This window comes from Diceros bicornis, chromosome X (genome assembly GCF_020826845.1).
Source record: "Diceros bicornis minor isolate mBicDic1 chromosome X, mDicBic1.mat.cur, whole genome shotgun sequence".
Taxonomy (NCBI): domain Eukaryota; kingdom Metazoa; phylum Chordata; class Mammalia; order Perissodactyla; family Rhinocerotidae; genus Diceros; species Diceros bicornis.
Genome location: NC_080781.1, coordinates 119,041,056 through 119,057,189, shown reverse-complemented (window position 1 = coordinate 119,057,189; position 16,134 = coordinate 119,041,056). Strand labels below are relative to the sequence as shown.

The window sequence follows — 16,134 nt, the reverse complement described above, 5'->3', positions numbered from 1 at the left end:
CCCATGCCCTCAGGGTAGATGAAGTACCCTGTTGCATCCTCTAATGCATTCGTTATGGGATAATTTAACCAGGAAATAAGCCCTCTCGTACTTTACCTTCCTTCCCTTTCTCAATCCTGGTTTGTTTGCCTTCTCACTGCTCCAATCTGGAGATTCTAAGAGCTCTCAGCCTGCTCCAGTAGGGCAGGATTATAAGAACCAGCCACTGACCTCCCAGGAGGAACCACATTCTCTGTGGCCTTGACCTCATGGCATGGGCACACCCCCTAGGACACACGGCTGAGACCATGTGCTGGTGTGGGAGAGGGGGTGGGAAAGACCAAGGGGGACACAGAGGTGGGGGTAACTAAGAAAGATGGGAGGGAGCTGAGAGAAGGGAAAAGACTCCCAGGGGCCAATCAAAAACAGATTATATAAAGACTGAAAGACGATTCAATGGGAATAATGATGTTTTGCACCACTATAGGAATTCCTTCTAAGGCCTTCCTGACAGGTGGGCATTCAGCCTCTGCTTGCATACTTTCAATGACAGAGAGCTCACTATTTTCCTAGGCTGCCTAGATTAGTTCCAATCAGCTTGTGGGTTCCTGAAGGGACAAGAGAGAAAACAGGAAAGTGTTGATGGCTAAAAGAAAAGAAAGAAATATCTAGTGCATGAGTGAAGGAAGAGTAAACTGAGAAGAGCATCTGTTGTTGGATGGAGGGAGAAGAGGCCTGGGCAGCAGAGAATACCAGTGTGGTAGGCAAAATAACACCCCTCACCACCACCAAAGATGTGCAGGTCCGAATCCCCAGAACCTGTGAATATTTTACCTTACACTGCAAAAGGTACTTTGCAGATGTGATTAAGTTAAGGATCTTGAGATGGGGAGGATATCATGGATTATCCAGGTAGATTCAATGTAATCACATAAGTCCTTGAAAGAGGGAGACAGGAGAGTCAAAGTCAGAGAAGGAGACGTGACTATGGAAGCAGAGGTCGGAGAGATGCGCCATGAGCCAAAGAATGCAGGCAGCCTCTAAAAGCTGAAAAAGGCAAGGAAATTATTCTCCCCTAGAGCCTCCCAAAGGAATGCAGCCCTACCAACACCTTGATTTGAGCCCTGTAAGACCCATTTTGGACTTCCGACTTCAAGAACTGTAAGATAATAAATTTGTGTTGTTTAAGCCACTATGTTTGTTGTAGTTTGTTACAGCAGCAAAAGGAAACCAATACAACCAGGCACGTGAGAGTGGGAGAGAGGAAAGAACAACTTTAATGTGCATACATATCACCTGGAGATCTTGTTCAAATGCAGACTCTTCTTCAGTAGATCTTGAGCAGACCCTGAGATTCTGCATATCTACCAAGCTCTCAGGTCATACCAATACTCCTGATCTGATACACACTTCGATTAACAAAAGACTGGAAGACACTTAATAAAAGTACCTGTGTAACATTTTACAGTTCATGAAGCCTTTTCATATCCATCACACCTCCATTTTATCATCCCCAAAACTCTGTGATGTAGGTATTATTGTCCCCGTGTTACACATGAGGAAGCCAAAGCTAAGTCACAGAGGTGAAGTCATTTCTCCAAGCAAAATCACAGAGCTAGTGTCAGGCTGGACCCCAGGTGTCCTGACTCCAGAGCCTGTGCTTTTGCCATTGAACAGTGGTTCTCACCTCTGGCTGAATATTAGAATCACCCCCAGAACTTTTGAAACTCCAGATGCATAGGACGCACCCCAGACTAATGACATCAGAATCTCTTGGTGTGTGAATCAAACATCAGTATTTTTGGAATCACCAAGTGAGTCTACATAGTTAAGCTGTGTAGACTACACAGTTAAGCTTAAGAACCATTGCACTAGAGGGGTCCCTGAATCAGCAGCATCAGCATCACCTGGGAACTTGTTAGAAATGCAGATTCTCAGTCCCCACCCCAGACCTAATGAATCTGAAACTCAGGGAGTGAGGCCCAAGAATCTGGGTGTTAACAAGCCTTCAAGGGGATTCTGATGCACTCTCAAGTCTGAGCACGGGCTTAAAAAGGGCCATCTTGACTCCATGCATGGAGTCAAGGGATGGGGAAACAAAAGCACACCTTAGATTGAGGTATAAAATTAGGCCAAGTGCTAAACAACTCAAATCAGCCTCCTAATGGATGTACCAAAGAATAAGAACTGTTCTAGATTCAATGCAATCCCTATCAAAGTCCCAATGACATTTTTCATGGAAATAGAACAAAGAATCCTAAAATGTATATGGAACAACAAAAGACCCTGAATAGCCAAAGCCATCCTGAGAAAAAAGAACAAAGCTAGAGGTATCACACTCCCTGATTTCAAAATATACTACAAAGCTACAGTAATCAAAACAACATGGGACTAGGACAAAAACAGACACACAGATCAATGGAACAGAATTGACAGCCCAGAAATAAACCCACACATCTACTCACAGCTAATTTTCAACAAGGGAGCCAAGAACATACAATGGAGAAAGGAAAGTCTCTTCAATAAATGGTGCTGGGAAAACTGGACAGCCACATGCAAAAAAATGAAAGTAGACCATTATCTCACACCATACACAAAAATTAACTCAAAATGTGTTAAAGACTTGAATGTAAGATCCGAAACCATAAAACTCCTAGAAAAAAACATAGGCAGTATTGTCTTTGACATCAGTCCTAGCAGTATCTTTTTGAATATCATGTCTCCTCAGGAAAGAGAAACAAAAGAAAAAATAAACAAATGGGACTACATCAAACTAAAAAGCTTATGCACATCAAAGGAAACCATCAACAAAACGAAAAGACAACCTAACAATTGAGAGAAGATATCTGCAAACCATATATCCAACAAGGGGTTAATCTCCAGACTATATAAATAACTCATATAACTCAACAACAAAAAAAAACAATTAAAAAATTGGCAGAGGATCTGAACAGAAATTTCTCCAAAGAAGATATACAGCTGGCCAATAGGCACATGAAAAGATGTTCGACATCACTAATTATTAGGGAAATGCAAATCAAAACTACAGTGAGATATCACCTCACGCCCATTAGAGTGGCTATAATTAAAAAGACAAGAAATAACAAGTGTTGGAGAGGATGTGGAGAAAAGGGAACTCTCACACACTGCTGGTGGGAATGCAAACTGGTACAGCCACTATGGAAAACAGTATGGAGATTCCTCAAAAAATTAAGACTAGAACTACAATATGATCCAGCTATTCCATTGCTGGGCATTTATCCAAAAAACACAAAACATTAATTTGAAAAGATATATGCACACTTATGTTCATTGCAGCATTATTCACAATAGCTAATATTTAGAAACAATCTAAGTGCCCATCAATGGATGAATGGATAACGAAAATGTGGTACATATATATACACGACAGGATACTACTCAGCCATAAAAAAGGTGAAATCTTGCCATCTGTGACAACATGGATGGACCTCGAGGGCATTATACTAAGCAAAATTAAGTTAGATGGAAAAAGCCAAATACTGTATGATTTCTCTCATATGTGAAATATAAAAAAGAACAACAAGAAACAAACACGTAGACACAGAGAATAGATCGGTGGTTACCAGAGGGGAAGCAGGGAAGGACGAGGGCGAAAGAGGTAAAAGGGCACACGTATATGGTGATGGATGGAAACTAGACTTTGGATGGTGAACACGATGTAGTCTACACAGAAATAGAAATATAGTGATGTACACCTGAAATTTATCTATTATAAACCAATGTTACATCAATAAAAAGTTAATTACATAGTAATAAAAAAGGACTGTTCTCAGGCTGGCAACTGGAAAACAAAGCCCCCACACCACAGCTTTTCTGATTCTTTGTAGGAGAGGCATCTGCCAAAGGCCCTCTCAGACTGTCAAAACATCCTGGAATATATTTGCCTCCAACTCTGCACCTTGTTCACCACTCCTTCACTTAAAACATTAACCTTTCCCATTTGTGCTCTCACCTGAACTGAGTAAATAAGCTTCTAACCGCTCTTCTCCCCACCCCTCTCTTCTTGGTATCCAAGATGCGAGTAGCAGGCAAAGGTTAGTTTTAAGGTACTCGAGCAAATGGATATACAACCTAAAATAGGAGTGAGCTACACAGCTGCCCTCCCTGAGTCCATCTCACCTGCCTCAGCAACACTGCTGCCCTGTCCCTGGAAAATGGAAAATTCCACAACCAAACATTAGAGCACTTTCCAGAATGCAGCCCACCTCCTCTGCTCCTGTCCCAAAGATATCTCATCTCTACAGGATCAAGAAAGGCAAGGCTGGCAGCCACTACTCATGACCAGAATCATGGCTCGACATGGTGCAGAAAAAGTTCTTAATGAGTATACCCAACAGACAGCGGCTTGACGGGGAATGGGCTCTATTCTAAACTGAATGACAGCTATTAACAATTCTCTGCTTGCTTTTCCTCCCCTTCTGAATCTTCAACTAATTGAGTTCCGCTGGATGAGAAATAGGGGAACAGCATACCTTACTTGAGAGAATTAGAACCTGAGGTGTTAGGAAGCAAAGATAAGAAACAGCTTAAATATGTGGTAACTCCCCTGAAAGTATGCTGGGCCCTGAAATAGCTTGCCTGCCCTCACTTCCCACTTTGAATCTGATCATCTTGCTTGATTAAAAGCAGTCATAACAGTAACTGAGAATTAGTTATTAAGCAAATACTTAATTAAGCTGAGATTAGTTGTTAAGCTAGTACTTGAGGCTTAGGAAGAAAGGAAGTGGAGATTTAATATCAAGCTGTGGAGGAAGAAAAAGTGTGATTAGAGGCAATTATATGTCCTGCCAGACAGGAGACCTGATGAATGCCCCAGTTCCTCCAAACAAAATCCCGGAAGCATCAGTAAAGGGAGAGAGCCTGGCAAGACAGTGTGCACCAGGTACTTGGGAGTTGTCTAGTAACGCGGTTGTTGGAGGGGGAGGGACTAGCTCAAGGCCAAGGGGGAGGTCTGCACTGGGATCGCTGCCTTCAGATAGCTGGAGAGGCAAGAGGCTGAGGACTGAAAAAGAGAGGGTGACCAGCAGGATCCCAAAGATGGCAAGCTGTCAGCCTGGACTACCAGTGAAAGCCAGAACTGTGTGGCAGCTCTGAACCCATGGCTCCTTCTTCCCCAGCCGGTGAGAATTTGAGCTGGAGAGCCAGCATGCCCTGGTAAGTGGAAATCCTGCCACTTCAAGACATGGAGTCATCTTTCTCATTTGGCGTGATCCTTGCTGGCCTGGCCTCCCTCATTATTGCCGCTAATGCACTAGTGGCTGTGGCTGTGCTGTTGTTGATCCACAAGAATGATGGTGTCGGTCTTTGCTTCACCTTGAATCTGGCTGTAGCTGATGCCTTGGTTGGCCTGGCCATCTCTGGCCTAGTCACAGACCAGCTCTCCAGCTCGGCCTGGCCCACACAGAAGACCCTATGCAGCCTTCGGATGGCATTTGTCACTTCCTCCGCAGCTGCCTCTGTCCTCACAGTCATGCTGATTGCCTTTGACAGGTACCTTGCCATCAAGCAGCCCCTTCGCTACTTCCAGATCATGAACGGGCTAGTGGCTGGGGCCTGCATTGCCGGGCTGTGGTTGGTGTCTTACTTCATTGGCTTCCTCCCACTTGGAGTCCCTGTATTCCAGCAGACCACCTACCAGAGCCCCTGTACCTTCTTTGCCGTGTTTCACCCGCTCTTCGTGCTGACCCTCTCCTGCGCTGGCTTCTTCCCAGCCCTGCTCCTCTTTGTCTTCTTCTACTGTGACATGCTCAAGATTGCCTCCATGCACAGCCAGCAGATCAGAAAGATGGAACATGCAGGAGCCACAGCCAGGACTTACCGGCCTCCACGGACTCCTAGCGACTTCAAGCCTTTCCGCACAGTGGCTGTTCTCATTGGGAGCTTCACTCTGTCCTGGACCCCATTTCTTATTACTAGCATTGTGCAGGTGGCCTGCCAGGAGTGCTGCCCCTACGTAGTGCTGGAACAGTACCTGTGGCTGCTTGGTGTGGGCAACTCCCTGCTCAACCCACTCATCTATGCCTATTGGCAGAAGGAGGTACGGCAGCAGTTCTACCAGATGGTCCTGGGAGTGAAGAAGGGGCTCACCTCGTTCCTCTTCCTTCTCTCGGCCAGGGATGGTGGCCCAGAAGGGCCCAGGGAAAGTTCCTATCACATCGCCACTATCTCCCACGCACAGCTTGATGGCCAAGATGGTAAGGGCAGAGAAGTTCCAAAGTGCCTTCTCCCTCCCCTCTCTTGGCCCCCTGAAGGAGATCAGATGGAGCTAGGAGAATGAGAGCACTTGCTTCAGGCGATTGACCACCCTCTGCACGCTCTCACCCCAGACTGAGGGGTAACTGAGGCAGGGTGCTGACTTTCTTCTATAGTCAGTTTCTCCATTTGCAAATCTCCATTCCTCTCTGTCCTTCTTTTGCAATAAGTCTGTTTCTCCTGTACTGGTATACTTAAAGCAAGAAATGAACTACTGAAAAGATGTTTAAAAATCAAATCCTATTTTTGAATACACTAGAGCAGCACTGTCCAATAGAAATATAACGCAAGCCACGTATGTAATTTTAAATGTTCTAGTAGCCACATTAAAAAGGTAAAAAAAAGGGGCTGGCCCGGTGGCGCAAGCGGTTAAGTGCGCGCGCTCCGCTGCGGCGGCCCGGGGTTCGCTGGTTCGGATCCTGGGCGCGCACAGACGCACTGCTTGGTAAGCCATGCTGTGGCAGCATCCCATATAAAGTGGAGGAAGATAGGCACAGATGTTAGCCCAGGGCCATCTTCCTCAGCAAAAAAAAAAAAAGAGGAGGATTGGCGGATGTTAGCTCAGGGCTGATCGCCTCACAAAAAAAAAAAAAAAGGTTAAAAAAAAACACAGGTGAAATTAATGTTAATGTTTCATTTAACCTAATATATCCAAAACATTATTTCAACATGTATTTCTTCATGCTCAATCTTTGAAGTCTGGTGTGTATTTTACCCTTACACAACATCTCAATTCAAACTAGCCATATTTCACTAGAGAAATGAGGTTCTGTTCTTTTTAACTGTTTGCTGATTGCTGATTGCTTTGGTAAACTGAGTCCTTCCCTCCCTGATGTAAATTGGACCTTTTATGCAGTGAGTCTGCATAAAATGTAGGAACTTGAATTAGATTCTAAAGCTTGTCTTTTTCCATACTTCATAGTGTTCAAAACAGTGCTTCTTTGGGAAATAGCCTATCTTGTGATTATTTCTGCTATTACCCCTTCCAATCCACCACCACCTTTCTAACTCTGTGGTGTCCCTTCCCCTCAGCTGACCTCTTATGTCACTTGTAGCTACTTGCTGATGATAATGCTGAACCACAAATTCTGACACTGTAAGAGAAGGAAGAAAGAAAAGGGGTAGGTATCAAGAAAGGCACTGCCAAGCTTTCCACACTGGACCCACTTTGCTCCTCAGAGCTTGGCTTTCTTCTATTTACTCCCAAATTTGCATTTTTCCTAAGAAACTTAGTCTCATAAGAGGATGCCTCCAAAATGGCCCAGGAGACCAGCTGAGGAGCAGGTGCCTCATCCTGCTTTCTGTGGGTACAGAAAATGACCGCTGGCAGCTGGGAATGATGCTCAGGCTTCCTCTGGGCAACGCTGGCAGCAGAAATTCAAGAACAGAATGAGGAAGAAACCCAGGAACCACACTCAACCTTCCTGAGCTTCCCTGTAACCCTTTCCTCAACCTCCTGGTCTCCACAGTGGATTCCCAGAAAGTTTGTGTCTTAAGGCCATAAACTAGATTATTTCCTTAGAAAGTTGCTGAGTGAACAAAAGAGGGCAAGAAAAAACCAAAAGAGATTTGTCTGAGATTTGGTGCCTTTGAAGGTTAACCCCTCAATATCTCTGAAATGATGGCCTGAGGATGCATGAGTCCAATGTGTAATGGCTAATTCCAAGAGGCCCATGAAAATTTCCATTCAAATCTCAAACTACAATTTTCAGCATCTGGATAGAATCCAGTCATCCTCCTCTCAAAAGGGTGGCACCACACCATGATACTTTGCACTTGCGTTTTAATTCCCCTTCAGTGTTAGATTAACTACCAGAGCTTGTTTTCCTCATTTGTTCAGAGATTAATGATCATCCCTTTCAATTTCTATACTCTTAAAAATTCCCTTCTCCCTCTCCTCACCTTTTACATTCAGCCCAAATGGCCTACTTCTCACTGATCTATTCTAATACACACCAATCCTCCTTTGATAGATCTTCCGGAGTTGCTCTGCTTACCATTCTGGCCCAGAGGAGGATCGTGCTTGCCTTCATCATAGTACGCTTTATATTCCTATAACTGAAGAACTTTTTGGCTCTCGAGTGGATGATGGAACCCAATATGCCTTGAAGTGCTGAGCACCAGCAAGTACCAGTTATGCCAGCAATAAGGCACACTCTTGGATTAGGTTATGAGTTACTGGAACTAGGTAAAACACAAACAGTAACTGGGTTTTGGGACAAAATTGAAAGCAGGCTCAAATCAATGCCCTCCTTATAGGTGGGTCAAAGCTTAATTTCCTGGCCTTGCTGCAAAGGATTGATCTTGCTGAGGTAACACAAGCAAAGCAGAAGGGAAATTACTTAGTTACAGGAGAAAGGCAGGAGCTGAGGGGAGGCTAGGTGATTGTTGTGTTATTAGGTTCAGTCTAAGAAACTCTGCTATCCCTGGGAGTAGGTATGTGCAGTGGAAAATACGCAGGCTTTGAAGTCTAACAGACCAGTGTTCAAATTATTATTCAGTCGCTTAAATTCTCAAAGCTAGTTTTCTCATTTGTAAAATTGGGGTAATAATGCCTACCTTATACGGTTATACTGAGGTATAATGTATGTACTCAGATAATGAATGTGAAAATGCCTAGTAAACTACAGCACATTGTTAATGCTCAGAAAATGTTCTCTTCTCTTCCTTAAAAATCCTGAAGAATAAAACATCCAGCTGACCAATTGAAGGATGTCCGTCATATCTGTAGATATTATGACCTCCTGGACAAGGACAATTAGGCTCTAAACTGTGAATTCCTCAATCCCTGAATGAGGGTTTTGAAAATGAGAGAAGAGGTGACAGGCTGAAACAGACAAACAGTAAATCTAATACCTTAGCAGGATCAAGACAGAGCAGACACAAACAAGGCACTATTATCATACACTTGGGTTTACGAGTAACCGTAATTAAGAACACTATGTTTAATAAGCTACCAAGAGCAGGGATACAGAATGCTATGCAAAAGGCTAATGGCTTTCTTGAATACAGGCTCCTTCACAGATAAGGGAATGCACTGGAGAGGAAACATTTAGATTTCATTCACGTATCCACTGTTGTTTCCTGATGGACTTGCCAAGAAGCCAGATTCTGTTCAGCAATTTTATCAAAGTAGCCAAAAGATATTAAGACCTTGTAGGACAGAATGTAGGTCAACCAGTCCCATTTATAATTTCCATGGACAGCTTATTGTGAATTTGTTATAAAAATTGTGACATGACTAAGTTTTATACTAATTCCTCAGGTAGCTAACATTACGCATAACACACCTCAGTTTCAGAGGACTACTCTCAAGAACATAAGAACACACAGCCCTCTGTACAGGGGCATTTTGAATGTCTCACAAGTGTTAAAGGCAGGTTGCCCTGATCCACCAACACTCTCCTGCTTGTCCACATGACCAACAAGCGCATCTCTGAGAGCTGGCCAGCCAGAATGAGCCTTGGGATATCTTCTCCCTACACGGAGAAGTGTTCACTGGTTCAAATGGGAAATGAACTCGTGACTTTGATTTCATTCTCACTTGCTCAGTCACTGGCCAAACTGAATAGAGACCAGCGAGAACAGCAGGCATGAGAGATACTTCAAGGACACACATAGAACAAGAGGAAACATGGTGTCTATAGCTGAGCAGCAACGGACCCAAAGCCAAACCACAACTCCTTGGCTGCTGTCAGCCACTCACTTATTTTGTGACTCATTCAGTACCTTCCATGTCATCCTTCAAACGGTTGACTGGTCTGGAATCTTCTCCTTTTAATTAACAAATCTTTATTTGTTATTTCTGCAGTCATATAAACTCAACGATGGTACCCACAAGTGTCAACTGTCATTCATTCTTCTGTCCGTCCATCTGTCTACCTATCCCACAAACATTTATTGAGAGCTAGATGCTAAAATTGCCCCAGATTTGCTGGGATTTCTTCTAGAGATATATATTGATGTATATACGATGTTCATTATTTTCTGATTATAAAAGCAATTTTTGTTCATTTTAGAAATTTTTGAAAATACAGAAAATCATAAAGGTACCCATAATTGTACAATCCAGAGATGATCACTATTATTCCGCTTCATCTGTTTTCTTCACTTAACATTATACTGTGCATATTTTCCTGTTATTAAGTTTTCTTCAAAAACATGACTTGTAATGGTTGCATGTCTTTTTCAACATATGAGTATATGATATTTTAACCATTTCCCTATAGTTGTACATGTATATTGTTTCCAATTTCCCACTGTTATAATACCACTATAAATACCCTTGTTCATAAATCTTCAACACGTCTGTTTAATTCCTTAGGATAAATTCTCTAAAGCAGTATTATTAGGTAAAGGAGCATTAAACATTTATAAGAATTTTGATTCATATTTTCGCTGGCATTTCTTTAAGTGTAATGTTTCCCTAGGATATTTGCTAAGAAAAGTCAAACGTGAGACATAAATGAACTGACCACACTGATAACGATTATCTCAAGAAATAAAATTGCATGGCTTCCTGACCTCATAAACCATACCAAGAGGGCTAACCAGTTATTTTTCACAAAAGGAAACCTATTGATACGTCCTACTGCTGGAGTTAATCTGCAATTTAAAAATCTGGACTGAGATACAGCAGTTTAAGAACACCCCTCACAGTACAACTGCACCATTGATACAGCACTGTGTGATATCCAGATACCAATTTCAGTATGTTTTCACTAGGAAAATTTTCTGAAGTAGTTGCTTTGTGAATACCATAAAATGCTAAGTAGGCATGAGAATATGAAAACATGATCACATGGAGCCAGGAGACAGGTCTCGATGCAGTTGAAGCCTTGAAGCCACAGTCTCGCAGCCTTGCTGAAAGGGAAAGATGTGCTCCACCTAATGGAGCAACTGTGGCAGGGTAAAGTGCATGACAGTTTAACATGCTGCTGCCAGCCATATGTTCTCTGGATTTACAAGCTGTTGGGACCATAATCAGACATTGGGCTCAAAGAGCCCTCTCATGAGGAGTCCTAGAAACGACGAAGGCAGCTTCTAAGGGTCTCAGAGTCTGTTTTAATGCACAAAGCAGTTCCTGTTTCTTTCAAAACGCCTTCTACACAATGGGACAGGCAGGATTCATTTGCTCCAGAGCACTGGAGGGACTAAAATCATGTAAGACCAAGAGCCTGAGGGGGGTCTCTTTATTTGTTTAGGTTTGTTTTTATTTGTTGTATAACAATCCCATGATCAAATTATATTTCCCATTTTCTATAATAAATCCCTATCAGTTCCAGTTCTATATCAATTGTGTTGAGATTAAGGCACTAAAAAGCTGATAAACATGCTGAGATAACAGTCATTGGCCCAGTAAAATGCCACACTGTCTTATAAATAATATTTTACCACTCATAATATTTTTACAGATTTGCCTACTGAGCCATTCAACAAATATTAAAGCACTTCCCATAGAAAAGCAAACTGGTGTCATGTCGTCTCAGAGGTGGTTTAAAAAGTAAGAAAACTAAACCAAGAAATTATAGCTGAATGGCTATGAAGTTATTTCAAATGTGAAAAACAGACTCATAATTCAAAATTCCAAACACCACTTAAAGATTACCACGTCCCCTAGTAATCTTATACAAGGATGTGTTAAATTGTTTTTCTTATTTACTAAATAAATGGGAGAGACAAGTATGCATGAAGGCTGTTGATAGTGAGTTAGGCACAGCCCAAAATACAAGTGAATTCTGATACTGAGATACTGAATAGAAAGAAGAAATATCCTTTAGTGAAATCTCAGGAATTAAGACTAATGAGGAGTGGCTATTCTAACCGAGAAGATATGAACATATTTGGTTTTTAAAAAAAGCAATTTTATTACTCTAACTTACATGCAATATCCTGACTGGGCTAGGCTAACAAAAATATTATCCCTTAAGCAATATGCTTTAGTGAATAGAAAAGAAGTATTTATAATCAGGTTCTTAGTAGTTTAATCATTCCTCCCATAAATTTGTTTATAGGCCTAACAACATACTTCTTTGCATTGGACGAGAGAGGGCAAGAAATCTAGCCCCATGTCCAAATTATTCAATTTCAAACTAGTGGCATCTGTATCAATAATTCCAAGTTCTTCAACAAATAGTATAACATACAACAAGAACAAGTTCCTGTGTTTGTGGTGAACTGTGCTCACTTAGACTAGAGGAAGAAGGGGTGGGCTAGTGATGAAGGAGGTTGTGGAGAAGAAAGGCCAACAAAGGAAAGAGGGGGAAGCAGTACAAAGTGGACAATAAGAGGAAAATGATATACATGCAGTCACAGGTCTCTGGGAAAATAATCTAAATCCAGTATTACAGTTAAGTGTCAAAGAGTGACCAACCACAACAACTATTGACATTCTTTCTCCCAGGGTGCTAGAAAGATAGGGGAATTAATGAAATCAATATTCTTTACTGCTCACCTGCCATAAACTTGAAGTGACCCTGGACAAGGCTGAGTCAGTACACCTCTAGGATAGTGATTATAAGCACGGGCTCGTGAGCCAGACTGCCTGGCTTAGAATCCTGGCTCTGTCATTTCCTAGGAACAAACTATCTTACCTTTCTATGCCTCAGTTTCTTATCTGAAAAATAAGAATAGTACCTACCTCATAGTGTGGTTGAAAGGATGTAAACAGAGTTTCATAAACACATACACTTAGAACACTGTCACATAATAAAAGCCATGTAAATTATTATAATTATCCGAGTTGTCTCATGTTCTAGCCTATCAAAAAAAAAAAAAGGGAAAAAAAAGTTGAAAGTTTTTCCATCTTATAGCCTACAGATTTTGATCATCATTTTGTCCCTTCAAACCTGGGGTTTCCTGATCAGAAACGTCAGTTGTTTGATCTTCAGGTTGCTGGTAACACGATGGATCTGCTCATTCCAAAGGAAAATATCCGTGTGATCAACTGGAGTTAATAGGAACCAATCTGTATCTTGTTACCAAGCAGCTTCATTGAAATCCCTCACTAGCCATCCTCATCAAGCTAAACCACATGCTGAATTTCTTTAAAAAAAACAGCTTTATAAAGTATAATTTACCTACTTTAAAGATCATTTGTTTAAAGCGTACAATTCAGTGTTTCTTAGTATATTTACAGAGTTGTGCAACCAACACCATAATCTAATTTTAGAACATTTTCATCCGCCAAAGAAACCTTACACCCATTAGCAGTCTCTCCCCATTTCCCCCCAGCCCTAAGCAACCACTAATTTACTTTCTGTATTTATGAATTTGCCTATTCTGGACATTTCATATAACTGCGGTCATAAAATATGTGACCTTTTGTGTCTGACTTCTTGCATTTAGCATGTTTTAAAAGTTCATTCATGTTGTAGCAATGCATCAGCACTTCATTCCTCCTTATGGCTGAATAATATTCCATTGTATGGATAGATTACAATTTGTTTATCCATTCATCAGTTGATGGACATCTGGGTCATTTCCACCCTTTTGTTATTGTGAATAATGCTGCAATGAACATTGGTGTACATGGACTGTTTGAGTCCCTGTCTTCAATTCTTTGGGGTACATATGTAGGAGCAGAATTACTGGGTCATATGGTAATTCTGTTTAGCTTTTGAGGAATTGCCCAACTGTCTTTCAAAGGAGCTGCACCATTGTACAGCCCCTTCAGCAGTGTACGAGAGTTCTGATTTCATCACATCCTCACCAACTCCTGTTATTGCCTGTCTTTTTGATATGCTGGGCTTTTTACATGGGAAAAAAATCATTTCTCTTCCAAATGAGTGGTGCCTGCTCATCTTTGTGAAACCCTTTCATTCTGAGTTCTTTTTTAATTAACAGACTTTATTTTTTAGAACAGTTTTAGGTTTACAGATAAATTGAGCAGACAGTATAGAGAGTTTGTCTTGTTTTGTTTTTTGACAAGCAAGATTTCAACCAAGGTCCTCAGTCTCTTTAAAGATTGTTTCCTTGTACTCATTGGCTCCAAAAGATTTTCATCCTCAACCTACCTTCAAAAGACACTGGTGGATCTATTTCATATCCGATGTGCCCCTAAAAAGTTATTTTTCAATCAAAAATTGCAATTCAAATATACAACAAGGAGCTTGTTACTTAAGGGAACTCTATGGTGAATATTTTTGTGAAACACTGAATTCTTCACACATGTGAAATAATCCCCTTCAAATATTATATGGCAAGAGTTAGACCCTTGTTTTCTCCCTGAGGCACCCTTACTATATACCCTATTTCACTATAGAAATGGGTTAACCCTTAGTGTTCAGTCAATCAAAATACTCTATTCATCATATCGGTTACCTGAGGGGATAATGTATTAATCCATGACTAAGAATAGGATAGGATACTATAACAAAAACAAAAATAACAAGACAAATTCTTTTAATCTGAACTATCTGCCCATGATTATGGCTACTATAAAGGAAGCAATCCTTAAAGCTTTGGTAATTTGGTAAAGATCTCAACCACTTCAAACTTTTTCTTCAAATTTTATATTGAAAATAATTGACCTCCCTGCCCCCTTTACTCTTTCTCTATCACCAGAATATTCATCTTTTTTAGACAACTTCAGGCTGGGTACTTAGTCATCGCCAGTGTCCTCTGTGATCTTCTCTCCCAACTGTTTTATATTGGACTGTCCCAGGCTCAGTTCTTGGACCTCTTTTCTTCTCTATTGACGCTCACTCGCTTGGTGATCTCACTCAGTATCACAGCTTTAAGAATCATCCATATGCTGAAGATTTCCAAATATATATCCCTAGCATATACCTCTCCCCTGAACTCCATGCTTCTATGTCTCACTGCCTACTCCACATCTCTTAAAGTCTAACAGGCACTTCAAACTTAACACATACAAAAATTATTGCTTCCCCCCGCCCCCCCAAAAAACCCATACCTTCCAAGAGTCTTCTCCACCTCTATGGCGATACTGCCCTTCTCGTGGCACAGGTCTTGGAGTAATCCTCACCTCTGCTCTCTTTCTCTCTTACAGCCCATACCCTATCCCCTAGCAAGTCATTATTTGTTCTTTCCCAAAACATAGGAATTTCAAATACTTCTCACAGCCTCCACTGCTACTACCCTCATCCAAGCCACCATCACTTCTTGCTTGAATCATCACATTAGACTCCAGGCACACTCTCCTCTCAGGACCTTTGCATTTGCTTTAACTCTAGATTGGCTCCTTCTCTCACCTCCTATAGACTTCATTCAAATATGGCTTCCTCAGTGTGTGATCCTACCTCAATACTCCCCACCTCTCTTCCCTGTTTCATTTTCCTATAAAGCATTTATCACCATCCAATATACTGTATATTTTACTTGTTAATCTTTTTATTATGTCTTCCTTCTGTAGACTATATGCTCCATGAGGCAAGGATATTTGTTGAATGAATGAATGAATGAATGAATGAATGAATAGATAATCAGTTAAAAAGACTAGATGCATTTCCCCTAGCATCTCTACTTTCCCTTAACAACCTCTTCTTTATCCACCACCTCAGCGTTAGTAATTCAAAATTCAATTTAATTCCATTTAAATCTTATAGTATTTGAATCTTTGGTATATTTTAGGCATTTTATCAGATTTTTGGATACAGATCAATTCATTTATTCATTTCACAAATATTTACTAAGTATACATAACTGTGCTAGGCACTGAGAACATAGCAGTAAACAAGACTGACAGAATCCCTATTTTTATGGAGCTTGCAGACTGATGAGAAATATAGATATTAATCAAATAATAACACAAATATAATATGTAGTTATTAAATACATGGTATAAGAAATTATAATGAGGAAAGTTATTTAGATTGGTGGAGAGGAAATCAATGAAAG

The 16,134-nt window shown here is 41.1% G+C and overlaps 1 protein-coding gene across 1 annotated transcript; it reads left to right on the top strand.

The window, feature by feature from the left end:
- The first annotated feature begins 5,203 nt into the window (after positions 1 to 5,203).
- On the top strand, positions 5,204 to 6,298 carry GPR119 (G protein-coupled receptor 119). The gene has a single exon (XM_058535108.1). The coding sequence runs from the start codon at positions 5,204 to 5,206 to the stop codon at positions 6,296 to 6,298; it is 1,095 nt and encodes a 364-aa protein (XP_058391091.1).
- The last annotated feature ends 9,836 nt before the right edge of the window (positions 6,299 to 16,134 follow it).

What these genes read in the sequence shown, in the direction of transcription:
- GPR119 (XM_058535108.1), top strand. Translation starts at nt 5,204, where the DNA reads ATGGAGTCATCTTTCTCATTTGGCGTGATCCTTGCTGGCCTGGCCTCC.